This window comes from Erinaceus europaeus, chromosome 1 (genome assembly GCF_950295315.1).
Source record: "Erinaceus europaeus chromosome 1, mEriEur2.1, whole genome shotgun sequence".
Taxonomy (NCBI): Eukaryota; Metazoa; Chordata; class Mammalia; order Eulipotyphla; family Erinaceidae; genus Erinaceus; species Erinaceus europaeus.
This window is the reverse complement of record NC_080162.1, coordinates 210,813,954-210,828,204: the sequence shown is the minus strand read 5'-3', so window position 1 is coordinate 210,828,204 and position 14,251 is coordinate 210,813,954. Positions and strand designations below refer to the sequence as shown.

At 45.5% G+C, this 14,251-nt stretch overlaps 1 protein-coding gene across 4 annotated transcripts in view; it reads right to left on the bottom strand.

Annotated features, from left to right (window-relative positions):
* Positions 1–14,251, bottom strand: part of WASHC5 (WASH complex subunit 5) — a 106,742-nt gene that overhangs the window by 4,205 nt on the left and 88,286 nt on the right. For 3 of the 4 annotated variants that reach the window (XM_060201575.1, XM_060201593.1, XM_060201584.1), the window contains exons 25-28: positions 13,487–13,652; positions 11,708–11,804; positions 10,239–10,392; positions 3,010–3,097 (exon numbers count right to left, since the gene is read on the bottom strand). In XM_060201575.1, coding sequence (XP_060057558.1) covers positions 3,010–3,097; positions 10,239–10,392; positions 11,708–11,804; positions 13,487–13,652 — 505 coding nt within the window. The remainder of the gene's footprint in view (positions 1–3,009; positions 3,098–10,238; positions 10,393–11,707; positions 11,805–13,486; positions 13,653–14,251) is intronic. The other variant, XM_016195015.2, reaches the window with a different exon arrangement.

Sequence of the window (14,251 nt, the reverse complement as noted above, 5' to 3'; positions counted from 1 at the left end):
GTACCCCCAACACTTCATCTGCACTATTCCAGCCTTTAGGTTCATAATTGTTCAACAACTTGTTTGGCCTTGTATGTTAACTCTCTTTTCAGCCACCAGGTTCCAGATGCTAGCAGGATGCCAACCAGACTTCCCTGGGCAGATGACCCCACCAATGTGTCCTGGAGCCCCGCTTCCCCAGAGCCCTTCCCCACTAGGAAAAGAGAGAGGCAGGCTGGGAGTATGGATCCACCTGTCAACGCCCATGTTCAGCAGGGAAGCAATGACAGAAGCCAGACCTTCCACCTTCTGTAACTCACAATGACCCTGGGTCCATACTCCCAGAGGGATAGAGAATGGGAAAGGATCGGGGAGGGGATGGGATATAGAGATCAGGTGGTGGGAACTGTGTGGAGTTGTACCCCTCCTATCCTACGGTTTTGTTAATGTCTCCTTTTTAAAATAATAAAAAAAATAGTATCATATAATGTCCTTTACCTCTGCTAAGTCATTGATTTTACCACGAGGATTATTGCTGAGACTCAGTGCTGGCACCATGAATCCATGGCTTCTGGTGGCCATTTTTATTCCCTTTATATTTCTCCCCTCCTTTCTATTTTACTTTTATTTGACAGGACAGAGCAAACTGAGATGGAGGAGGAGGTAGGGAGAGAGGAAGGTAGACACTTGTAGACCTGCTCCACTGCTCATGAAGCTTCCTCTCTACAGGTGGGGACCAGGGCTTGAACCCTGATCCTAGCACATGGTGGTATGCGTGCTCAGCTACTACACCACTGCCTGGCTCTCCGTCCACTAAGTCCTATGAGCATCTTTGCAAATGTTTTGGTGAACTTCTGTATGTATACTGGGAGAGAGACCAAAAGACCAGAGCACTGCTCTGGCATATGTGGTAGCAGAGACTGAAGCTGAGGCCTCAGGCACTCAAGTCCTGTGCTCTACCCACTCGCTATGTTGTTTGCCTGCATACATCCTGGGCAGGCAAAGAGTGAAGTCAGGTTAAGTACATTAATAAGCTTTTAAAAGTGTGTAAGATCAAACTGCTGTCTCTAATGGAAAGGCAGTGCACAGTACTGAAAAGTTTCCCTTCTCCAAACTTAAACTGGGGGCCCAACATTTCACTTGAAGTGTCTGATGGGTGGGAAGATAAGAGTAACTGTACTGGGAGTCAGATGGTAGCGCAGTGGGTTAAGCGCAGGTGGCGCAAAGCGCAAGGACCGGTATAAGGATCCTGGTTCGAGCCCCCGGCTCCCCACCTGCAGGGGAGTTGCTTCACAGGTGGTGAAGCAGGTCTGCAGGTGTGTGTCTTTCTCTCCCCGTCTCTGTCTTTCCCTCCCCTCTCCATTTCTCTCTGTCCTATCCAATGATGAACAACATCAACATTGGCAATAATAATAACAACCACAACGAGGCTACAACAGCAAGGGCAACAAGAGGGGGAAAAATGGCCTCCAGGAGCGGTGGATTCATGGTGCAGGCACCGAGCCCAGCAATAACCCTGGAGGAAAAAAAAAAAAGAGTAACTGTACTGTCACTTTGAGTCACTTTCACATTTTTACAAATGCTTGTCAAGATTTGTTTCCCCAGAAATTGCCTATAAATATCCTTTTCTTTAAAAAATTTCACTTGAGTGTCTGATGGGTAGGAAGAGTAACTGTACTGTCACTTTGAGTCACTTTCACATTTTTACAAGTGTTTATTAAGATTTGTTTCCCCAGAAATTGCCTATAAATATCCTTTGCTTTAAAAATTTTTTTTTATTTATGCAAAACATCAGAGGCATTTGAAAGAATTATTATATCCAGCGTTTGCAAGAATAAGGTCTCTGAATCATTTCCATGCCGGCTTTCTCCTTTGGCAAAACATACAGAGGATTTTGAAAGATGCTATGGATCTGTCTACAATAGCTGTTCGTTTCACTCCTTATACTATCTGTGATTTTGATATGTGGATGGCATGACTAGACTGACTCTATTTTAAACCAGATAATGAAGTAACTGTCCCAGCATAACTGATAATATTTTCTTTTTCCCCTCACTGGAGATGCTACTCATCATTATATAGAACTGAGCATGCTAGGGCTTTAATCTATTAATTCATGTACTTAGTTTCACACTAGTACTTCCAAATGATTTTGATGCCTGTATTTTTAATATTTTATTTATTTATGAGAAAGATAGGAGAGAGAAAGAATCAGACATCACTCTGGCACATGTGCTGCCAGGGATCGAACTGGGGACCTCATGCTTGAGAGTCCAAAGCTTTACCACTGCGCCACCTCCCGGACCACTGATGCCTGTATAGATTTTAATATTGAATATAATATGTTTGAATATCTTTTATCAAATTCTATTTTAGCCTCACCTCTACAAAATTAAAAAGAAATCCCCACCAAGGAAAAAGTATTTTATAAAGTGTATCTTTGGATTCTTTCCCTGCTTCTTACTTTACTATACTGACTTTTTAGCATCTGCGGAAAGTCTTGTATTTCAGTATCAAGCTCTCCACTCTAAGTTAAAGTTTACCACGGTAGAACTGCTAATGAAAAAGGGAAAGCAGCTGTATCACAGAAGGGAAAGTAGCCGCCATGTCTGGAAAGCAAGGGCACGTGGTTCGCATGGAGAGTTACTTCCCTGACCTCTCCTGCCTTGCCCATCTTAAAGGTGACAGAAGGACATGGGAGAGAAAGAGAAGAGGGAGGTCTGCTCAGCTCTGTTCTCCTGAGAGACTCACCGTGGTTGTGGACATGCACTATGAACGAGCTACTTCACTCCTAATGAATCTGTTCAGCTCTGTTCTCCTGAGAGACTCACCGTGGTTGTGGACATGCACTATGAACGAGCTACTTCACTCCTAATGAATCTGCTCAGCTCTGTTCTCCTGAGAGACTCACCGTGGTTGTGGACATGCACTATGAACGAGCTACTTCACTCCTAATGAATCCTGGACTCCGCTTAGCACCTCAGTCTCTTCACACAAAGGGCATCAGGGCTGTCCTGATCTACCACTTACCCTCCTGGGCAGCTTTGTGTAACGGACATAGTCCTCCAGGAACAGAAGGGCACCTACAACGTCTGCAGGCATCTCAGGTATCTTTTGGCTGCAACAGAGAACAGGCCAGGTCAGTGAGCTGATGTGCTCATGGCAGACCCTCATTCACAAAGCTTAAAGATGAAGTCAAGTTTAAAGATGAAAGGACATCTTGATGCTCACTAAAGTTATCATGTTGGAGACACAGGTTACATTCGATTATCTGTGTGGTAACAGGGTCTGCACCATATTGCCGCAGCTGCCTGTCAGCCTCAGCTCTGGCTGTGCCCACCTCATGATTCAACAACGGGCAAGTCCCTGAAAACAGTACCCTCTCCCACCCCATCTATCCTTCCATTTACTTGGCATGGAGCCAGCCACTTTCCCAGGCTCAGCCTGCTCCTCTGACAAGTCCTCCTGATTCTTCTAGGCAGACAGCCCTACCTTAGTTGCTTTACCTAGCATTCGCTTCAGCTGTTTAAATCTCCAGTTGCTTGTGTGCTGGCTTCCTTGATAAGGCCATGCCTTTCTCTTTCTACTTCTAGAACACCTAGGGCTTTCCACACGGGATCCTGCTTATGTATTCATTCATACAAATACACTTCAAACACTTCTAGATCTGGTAATAAAGCAGAGTATATGATAGTTTCCTTATGGAGCTGACATTTTGCCAGAAGAATTCTGAGGTTAAAACTAATTCTAGTTGGGGGCCAGGTGGTGCACATGTCTGAGTGCGTGTCATAGAGTGCGAGCTTGAACCTCAAGCTCCTGGTTCCCACCTTCAGGAGAAAGCTTTGCAAGTGAAGTGGGGCTGCAAGTGTCTCTCCTCTATTTCCCTCTTCTCTCTTGATTTGTGTTTATCCAGTAAAATAAGTAAATACAGTATTTTTAAAAATGGAATTTCTTCTATCTGAACTCTTTTTCAGCCACCATGATGCCGACCAGACTTCCCTGGGCATGCATCCCCGACCCCATCATGCGTCCTGGAGCCCCACCTCCCTAAAGCCCTGCCCCACTAGGGAAAGAGAGAGGCAGACTGGGAGTATGGATTCACCTGTCAACACCCATGTTCAGCGGGGAAGCAATTACAGAAGCCAGACCTTCCACCTTCTGCATCCCACAATGACCCTGGGTCCATGCTCCCAGAGGGATAGAGAATAGGGAAGCTGGGGGTCGGGTGGTAGCACAGCAGGTTAAGCGCATGTGGAGCAAAGCACAAGGACCAGCGTAAGAATCCCAGTTCGGGGAGTCAGGCGGTGGCGCAGTAGGTTAAGCACACGTGGTGCAAAGCGCAAGGACGGCGTAAGGATTCCAGTTCGAGCCCCCGGCTCCCCACCTGCAGGGGAGTCGCTTCACAGGTGGTGAAGCAGGTCTGCAGGTGTCTGTCTTTCCCCCTCTGTCTTCCCCTCCTCTCTCCATTTCTCTCTGTCCTATCCAACAATGAACAACATCACATCAACAATGGTAATAATAACCACAACGAGGCTACAACAACAAGGGCAACAAAAGGGGGAAAAATGGCCTCCGGGAGCGGTGGATTCATGGTGCAGGCACCGAGCCCAGCAATAACCCTGGAGGAGGAAAGAGAAAGGATCCCAGTTCGAGCCCCCGGCTCCCCACCTGCGGGGGGGGGGGGGGGGGTGCTTCACAGGTGGTGAAGCAGGTCTGCAGGTGTCTGTCTTTCCCCCTCTGTCTTCCCCTCCTCTCTCCATTTCTCTCTGTCCTATCCAACAATGAACAACATCACATCAACAATGGTAATAATAACCACAACGAGGCTACAACAACAAGGGCAACAAAAGGGGGAAAAATGGCCTCCGGGAGCGGTGGATTCATGGTGCAGGCACCGAGCCCAGCAATAACCCTGGAGGAGGAAAGAGAAAGGATCCCAGTTCGAGCCCCCGGCTCCCCACCTGCGGGGGGGGGGGGTGCTTCACAGGTGGTGAAGCAGGTCTGCAGGTGTCTGTCTCTCCTCTCTGTCTTACCCTTCTCTCTCCATTTCTCTCTGTCCTATCCAATAACGACAACATTAATAACAACAATAATTACAAAAAGGACAACAAAAGGGAATAAGTAAATATTAAAAATATAGGAAAGCTATCAGGGGAGGGGATGGGATACGGAGCTGTGGTGGTGGGAATTGTGTGGAGTTGAGTTGTACCCCTCGTCAGTGTTTCCTTTTTATAAATAAAAATTATAAAAAAAAGATAAAAACCAGAAAATTGCTAGTCAGTGTTTCCATTTTTATAAATACTTAAAAAAAGAAATTTCTAAAAAAACAGTTAAAAAAAGATAGTTCCAATTTATGCACAGATGAACATTTTCTATTTAACACAGAACTTTATGGTGCTGAACAATCAATCTTTCCTTCCCCTCCCTCCCTCTTTTCCACTGGGGGCTTAAAAAAGAAATATCAAGCTGCTATGATTCCACTGCTTGGAGGTCGACATTTTCATTCTTTGTGTTTCAGATAAAGACACATACACACACACACACACACACACACACACACACACACACACACACACCTTGTTTTGGTCTGGGCCCCACATACAACGGCAAGAGCCTCACTGAGTGAGAGTCTTGATCCACATTTGTGGTGTCTTGCTTTTAAACAGGTTTAAGAGTAACCGCATGTGGTAACAAGAGTCTTATAAATCAACATGTCCCCAATAAAATGGTCTAAAATAAAAAGATGCATTGCACCTGGAGAAGTGCCCGTGGTTTCCAGCCTTTCGAGGTGTGATGGCTCTATATGGACACCTGCTCCTTATGGGTGAAGGGAAAGAAGGAGGGTCCATCACCTGTTTCCCAGGGCCACTGCAATGAGCTGAATCAGAGCTCCAGGACCAGTGAGATAGCTCATTTGGACAGTGTGCTGCTCTGCCAGGTGCATGACCCAGGTCTGAGCCTGGCCCCTAACACACTTAGGAAAATTCAGAGCTGTCACTTCTTCCCCTCCCTCTCTCTGTGTTGGCATTCTTCGTGTTGGTTTGGTCCCCTTCCCCTACCCTCAGAGATTTGGTTTGGCCCCTGCTAGTTTCGCGCCCCTCTTCCTCCCCGCCCCCTATGCTATGGACGTCCAGAGTCCCAGCAGCAGCCACTGGAGGAGAATGATGGGGAAGCACATGGTGTGGTGATTTGCCCGCTCGTGAATAAAGATTAAACTGCAGCTTCTCAGCCCAGCTGTGTGTCCTCGAGTCTCTGTTCACTGCAGCGAAGCTAGCCCGGCCTGCTGGCACCCCGAATATTAATGACACTCTGCCTTGTTTTACCTAAAAAAGTTTAAAAAAAAAAAAAAGGAACAGAAAGGAGAGAAATAGGGAGACTGGGGTAGCAGCGCCATGGCTCTGTGATAGACTTTCCCGCCTGAGGCTCTGGTCCTAGGCACAATCCCCAGCACCACCATCAGCCAGAGCAGGACTCTGGTATCCCTCTCTCTCTAAAATACGTAAATAAATGAGGAGACTGGGGTAGCAGCGCCATGGCTCTGTGATAAGACTTTCCTGCCTGAAGCTCTGGTCCTAAGCACAATCCCCAGCACCACCATCAGCCAGAGCAGAGCAGGGCTCTGGTGTCCCTCTCTCTCTAAAATACGTAAATAAATATTATGAGGAGACTGGGGTAGCAGCGCCATGGCTCTGTGATAGACTTTCCCGCCTGAGGCTCTGGTCCTAGGCACAATCCCCAGCACTATCATCAGCCAGAGCAGGGCTCTGGTGTCCCTCTCTCTCTAAAATACGTAAATAAATATTAAAAAATGAGGAGGCTTGGGAGTTGGGTGGTAGCGCAGCGGGTTAAGCACACGTGGCGCAAAGCACAAGGACCAGCTTAAGGATCCCGGTTCGAGCCCCCGGCTCCCCACCTGTAGGGGAGTCACTTCACAGGCAGTGAAGCAGGTCTGCAGGTGTCTGTCTTTCTCTCCCCCTCCTCTCTCCATTTCTCTCTGTCCTATCCAACAACAATGACGTCAATAACAACAACAATAATAACTACAACAATAAAATAACAGGGCAACAAAAGGAAATAAATAAATATAAAAAAACCTTAAAAAAAAAATGAGGAGGCTGGGTAGCAGCACCACGGCTCTGTGATAGACTTTCCCGCCTGAGGCTCTAAGGCTCTGGTCCTAGGCACAATCCCCAGCACCACCATCAGCCAGAGCAGAGCAGGGCTCTGGTGTCCCTCTCTCTCTAAAATACATAAATAAATATTAAAAAGAAAACCAGGAAGAGGCCCAGCCTGCCTCCCCATGAGCTTTTCCAGGGCCGTGGTACTGAGATGAGCTAGGCCAGCCCTACCTAGTACTTTCAGTCATCTGCAAGGAAAAAGCAGAGAAGCCTGCCAGCTCTCAGCAGAGACTACCTGGGGAAGCCAGGAATCCTGCAACCACCTTGTGCACCTGGATAGGAGTCCTGGGACCTTCCACATGGCCTGAACCAGCTGTACTGGGCTGTCAGGTGCCACTGCCTTCCTTTCCCACTGATCTTGTTTTGTGACTGTTAGTTTGTCAATATTTTACTTAGTGGGGAGAGAGAAATTGAGAAGGAAGGGGGAGATAGGGAGAGAGGACACCTGCAGCACTACTTTCTGTTGCAGGTGGGTACCAGGGCTTGAGCAGTGGTCCACACCCATCCCATGGCCACATGCACGCTTTACCAGGCATGCCCCTGCCCAGCCCTCACTGTCAGAACTTCATGTTGGAGATATCTGAATCCTCTGAGCTTAATTCTTGCTTTTGGAAGCAAGTCTGACCACACACCTTAGGAAGAGCATCCAGTGTAGTTTAATCTATTAACTAAGATACAGAAGAACTGGCCTGCCTGAGTCTAGTGGGGAAAGAGGCTAGGTTGTTAAAAGGATGGATGCCACTGGTAACAGCAGATTTCAAGACTGAGTGCAGTGGCTGGAGAAGAGGCTCAGTGGGTATGTGCTGACCTGCAGGCATGAAGCCAGGTGTGGTCCTTGGCATTCCATATGTCAGAGCAAAGCTTTGCCACTGTCTCTCAATAAATAAAGTAAATCTTAAAACATGTAAAGGTATGGTCTGGGAGGTGGCACAGTGATACAGTGCTGACTCTTATGCCTGAAGTCCTGAGTTCAATTCCTGCTATATTTGCCAGAGTGATGCTCTGGCTCTCTCCTCCTCTCTCAATACATGTACATCTTTAAAATATATGTATATGCATGTATGAATGTACAGTTTTATTCGTTTCTTTAATCAAAGCACTGCTCAACTGACTGAACTTGGGACCTCTGGTACCCTAGGCTGTTGCATTACTGATGATGCTATCTCCTCAGCACTAAAGATACAGAATATATATATATAATATATATATATATATAATATATATATATATTATATATATATAATAACTGTTCTTTCCACATAGGGTACAGAATGAAGGAACTTAGAAAATCACCCCTCTACTGTAAGAGGAAGGAAGTATTTGTCATCTCAGTGTAAGTCTGGGAAATTACACTTCAAGACAGCCAGTAACAAATTGCAATACCAGGAGAGTCACAACATGGTGGACAGTTTCTGAACTCAAGGATAAAAGGGACAGACCAGAAGGATTTATCTACAGAGAAGGTCAAAGGCAATGGCTGACATGACAACAGGAAGGGGGCCAGGCAGTGTTGTATCTAGTTGTGAGCACAGGTCATAATGTGCTCTGGGTCCCCACCTACAGTGGAGAAGCTTCATGAGTGGTGAAGCAGTACTGCAGGTGCCTCTCTTTCTTCCCCTACCTACCCCTTCCCTCTCAATCTTTCTCTGTCTAGCCTATCAATTAAATATATATATTTTGCCTCCATGGTTATTGCTGGGGCTTGGTGCCTGCACTATGAACCCACTGCTCCTGGAGGCCATTTTTCCCCCTTTGTTGCCCTTGTTGTTTATCATTGTTGTTATTGCTGCAGTTGTTATGGATTGTGGCTAGGACAGAAAGAAACCGAGAGGAGGGGAAGACAGAGAGGGGGAGAGACAGACACCTGCAGACCTGCTTCATTGCCTGTGAGGTGACACCCCCCCCCCCAGGTGGCGATCCTTACACCAGTCCTTGCGCTTCGCACCATGTACACTTAACCCACTGTGCTACCACCTGGCCCCTAATTAAATATTTTAATTAATTAATTAATTCCATTTTGTTGCCCTTGTTGTTTTGCCCTTGTTGTTGTTATTGATGTCATTGTTGTTGGATAGGACAGAGAGAAATGACAGAGAGGAGGGGAAGACAGAGGGGGGAGAGAAAGATAAGACACTTGCAGACCTGCTTCACCGCCTGTGAAGTGACTCCCCTGCAGGTGGGGAACCGGGGGCTCGAACAAGGATCCTTAATCCAGTCCTTGCGCTTCCTGCCATGTGCGCTTAGCCCACTGCACTACCACCGACTCCCAATTAAATATTTCTTAAAAAGAAAGTCTTGAATGCCAAATTAAATAAACAAGGAAAACAGGATGGATGCTGCAAAAGAGGAAGGCCACGTTTATCCTGTGGAATTACAGAGGGTAGAAGGAGGCCCAATGAGTGGAGTGCATTTTCAGAGATGGGATAACACTTGCCATTGACTGCAATCCGGAACTTTCTACCCAGGATAACCATTCTTCTTGTACTGTGTTGTCTTGAGGGGTAGCTTGGATGGAAGAGCTTGGGTGCCTGCCTACCAGGGACAGCTGAGTACTGATTTCATGCCCTTGCTTAGAAAATCAATTACTCTCCTGAAGCCATGCAGTTTCCCGTGAGCTCTCTGAAGATCACTTTTGTGAACTAGTCTCTCAGGTCAACTGAGCAAAGGCAACTAAGAGGCAACTCCCAGGTCCTGCATGCATGACATGGTAGAGCAGCTTGTCTGGCTCAGCAGATGAGGACCCAGCGTTTCAGGCCATCACCTTCCCTCCCAGCAAAGTCACACTTGGGGGTGGGATGGTGGAGAAGTGAGCAGGAGTCAAGGATCGGCAAGCTCAGCATCAGACGGCACCTTCTGTGTGATTACTGTTCCTGTGCTTATGAACTCAGGGCACAGGGCTTGATACTGACTGGCTCCCTGACTCCCACCAAGGGTGCAGCGCCATTCACCGCTTGCCTGAGACCCAGCCATGGACACAGGTTTACTGAGGGCTGCGTGCTGTGTGCTGCATCCAACCCATCTCCACAGGGAGGCAATGAAGGGCAAGAGACACTGGACTAATTCCCGGCTGGCCTTTCATACCTTGTACACTGCTCCACTGTGGAGCGGATAAACTGGCCGATCAGTGCCAGGAACTGTTCTGTGTAGCGGGAATGGAACTGCTTCAGCAGGGTGAGAAGCCCCAGCACAAGTGGTGGCCAGTCCACAGGATCAGCAGGTTTCCGGCAGACCATCCCTGCAGGGGAAGGACAGAGAAGCTCCGTGGTCATGAACAGTGCTAGCCTTGGGCAGTTCCTCCAACACAGAGTGCATGAGCATCAGTGTCTGAGACCACATCACCTATAGGAGATGAGCACCTAAAGGTGTCTGCGGCCATAATGATGAACACACCCCATCTCCTCTGATTACCTAGAAGGATGTCAGGTGAGACACTGAATGACGGCTGGAATTGGCCGAACTCTCCAGTGCTCTGAAGGATTTAACACAATACAACTGGCTACTTATTTTTATAATCACTATCACTACTTCTTTTGGGTTATACAATTAATGTATGTAATTGCAGAAAAAATTAAAGATGAAACATATATTATTGTATAAAAGTTTCCAGATAAGGAAAAGTTTATATATAAAGTGTTTATGGTGGGGTGAGGTCATAGAACTTTGGTGGTGAGTGTGGGAGTATAACCCTGTTATCTCTTAATCTTGTAAACTATTATTAAATCACTGATAAAAAACACAATGGGTAAAAAGGAAAAACCTTTTACCAAGACAAAAATAATTACCTTTAACTGACTTCTGTTATTGGAAGCATAGTATATTAAATACTCTGAACCACCCTATACAAAAGCCATTTAAAGATTATGAATAGTATTACAAGAAAGAATCTGCAGAAATCAAGATAGTGGGAGAAAGAAATTTATGAATCCAAGCTGACTTTATTGTTTAGAATTTCTGCTCAAATATGAAGACTCCGAACTTCTCCTAGTAAAGCAGAGGGAACAGGAAAAGTTTAATGGGTTTAGTATTCACTGAGCACTTTGCTCTGTGTCAGTACTAAAAATGTTAAGAATCTGATTAGCTTCAGAGGTTCAGTAACCTGGCCAATGTCAAAGTTGCACTTGCAACTTTGTGATAAGAGGTTAAGTCAAATCTAAGTACATATGTTTTAGCCCCCTTAGGATATTTCTTGGGCACTACCTACTTCTGCACTTGTTGACAGATATAGTTGATATTAAATGCACTGTCTATATTTCAGGAAAAAGTAGTGTGTTTCAGAGACCTCCAAACAAGTAATTTACAGACATGTCTCTAAGACGGTGAGAACTGTGGTGGTCATCACTGGGACGGTGGGGACATAGAACTCTGGTGGGGGGTGCGGCGTGGTTCTACCCTGCAATCTGACAATCTTGTAAATCACTATTAATCACAATAAAGATGACTTAAGAAAAGATTTCACATATGACATAGCATTCTGTACAGACAGCTATTTGGTTAAATGTTGATCTAATGCCATTGCTATTTAATGTAAACAATAAAAAGTCACACAGTACCTAGGTTTTTGTTGTACTGAAGTTTTGGCAACTGGGCAATCAAAAATAGGAAGTTGACAACTGGGAAGTAGGGCAAACGCTTTGTTGTTATATATATCTGGAAAGAGATAGGAAACACAACTGATGCTTTCTTCACACTGCACAGTCCCATAAAGCACAGTTCCAAATAGAAAACATTCACTCTGGTCTACTGTTTAGTCTATCTAAAACTAGGATGGTTCAATTAATTCTTTGCCTTCAGGATCTTCTTTAATACTACTGATATGAAGCTAAAGAACAGGTTGGACATGCAATCCTTTCCTCATAAGTACCTGCACTGTGTGTGACTGGAAGGAGAGATCGTGGCTCAGATGAGCAGTTATCTCCCCCGTGTCCTCTGCCATGAGCACAGGGAGGTGGTGAGCAAGGGGAGAGGAAAGCAAAGTGCGGCAGGGAGGGAATGAAAGAGAACGGTGGAGAACAAGAAGATCCACACAGCAGTGAGGGGTGCACAAGCAGGATGTAGGGCTGGAGAGACAGCATAATGGTTCTGCACAGATACACTCATGCCTGAGGCTCCAAAGTCCAGAGCTGAGCAGAGCTCTGATAAAAAAAATTAATTAAAAAAGAATAACTCACCAAGGTGAAGTCATAATCATGAATTAATGAAGACATTTTAGTCACCTTATCTACAACTCTCAAAACTCCATGGATGGGGGAGTAGTACTGCAGTGCCTCTTTTTCTCAAACACTACTAATAAAAATAGCCGACAGTAAAGACAATAGTTTGTACATGTCTAACATTTCTCAGTTTTCCACATAACATATAAAACTACTGTATTTACTATCAACTGTAAAACACTAACCCCCCAATTAAGAAATTTAAAAAAGAAGACAGAAAGAGAGAAAAGACAAAAAATAAATAAATCAAAAAAAGAGTGAAAGAGTTGGCCTGCACTGGCACTGGTGCACTGCATCAAAGTAAAAGACTTTGGGTGGGGAGAGGACACAGGCTGGAAAAGGACCTAGTGGGGGTTGTATTGTTATGTGGGAAACTGGGAAATGTTATGGGTGTAAAAACCATTGTATTTACTGTCAGCTGTAAAACATTAATTCCCCAATAAAGGAAAGAAAGAAAGAAAGAAAGAAAGAAAGAAAGAAAGAAAGAAAGAAAGAAAGAAAGAGTTGGCCTTGGAGCAGAGAAGGTGCCAACCCCCACAAAAAACAAACAAATAACTTGTGACTATGTGAACCCCAAGCCTGGGTGATGTTTCCTACTCACAGCTACCGTGTGAAATGTGCCCTTGCAGGTGAGTGAACTGAGGATTAGAGGTTGCTGGCTTCCCTAAGGCTCACCAGTGAGCAGAGCCAGGAGTCTGACCAGGTACATAAACAGCCTTATGTCAGTTCAGGACAGGTTCTGACAGCAAATTGAGATCTGGCACCAATTGAGGAAGAGCACTTCAGTTCTCAGAAGCCTTTTAGAGATCAGAATTGCAGGGGAAAGTTAGCAGACTTACACTATGACAGTGACCACTATCAGCACACAGGTAGGCATCTTAGAGCAAGTAGGCATGATGCAACCACTTCAGAGTTAAAATGCCACTCACACAAATCTGAAAGTGGTCAGGAGGGGAAAGGTTACTGTCCTCATATACTTGTGGAAAGAAGAGCTCAAAGGGGGTGTGCTGGAGATGGAAGGACTAGACCTGAAGCCCTGCTCACATAAGCACTTAGCACATTGACCTGCTGCAGTACCACACTTCCTCCCACTGCACCATCAGGGGTCAGGCCAGTCACCTTGTTCAGAGGGTTGTGTATGCCAGCTGCCTCCAGGTAGGCTGTGATTTCATACAAGAGGGTGTTATCCTCTTTGGGGTAAGGAAGAGAAGGGTCCTGATAGTGGGCTTCAATGTCAGCCAGGAGAGCCCTGAATAAAAACAGACAGACAACACAAGGAACAGCACTGTAGATTAAGTGAATTTATATTTAGTTAACACAACTGTGGTTTGATCTTTAAGGGCTTTATTTCTTTATCTGAAAAAAAGACATCTTGATTCTTGCAACTCTCAACTTCCATACCTGTAACTGGCACCAAGTGAAAAGCTAAGAGGCAGAATCTTTTGGAGTGAACTCAAGTTAAATCCTTTTACAAAATTGTTGAGTTGATGGATTTATTTCCAACACCCAGTTTGTCAAAAGAACGGACTTACTGACTAGTAATCATGAGTTGCCAGCCTTGAAGCAGAGAGCCTGAAATGAACGTAAAAACTGACTTGCTGACCAGTACTCATGAGTTACCAGCCTTGAAGCAGAGAGCCTGAAATAAAGGTAAAGGACTGACTGACTGACCAGTAATCATGAGTTCCCAGCCTTGAAGCAGAGAGCCTGAAATGAAGGTAAAAACTGACTTACTGACCAGTACTCATGAGTTACCACCATTGAAGCAGAGAGCCTGAAATGAAGGTAAAAATTAACTTACTGACCAGTAAACATGAGTTCCCAGCATTGAAGCAGAGAGCATGAAATGAAGGTAAAAACTGACTTAGTGACCAGTAATCATGT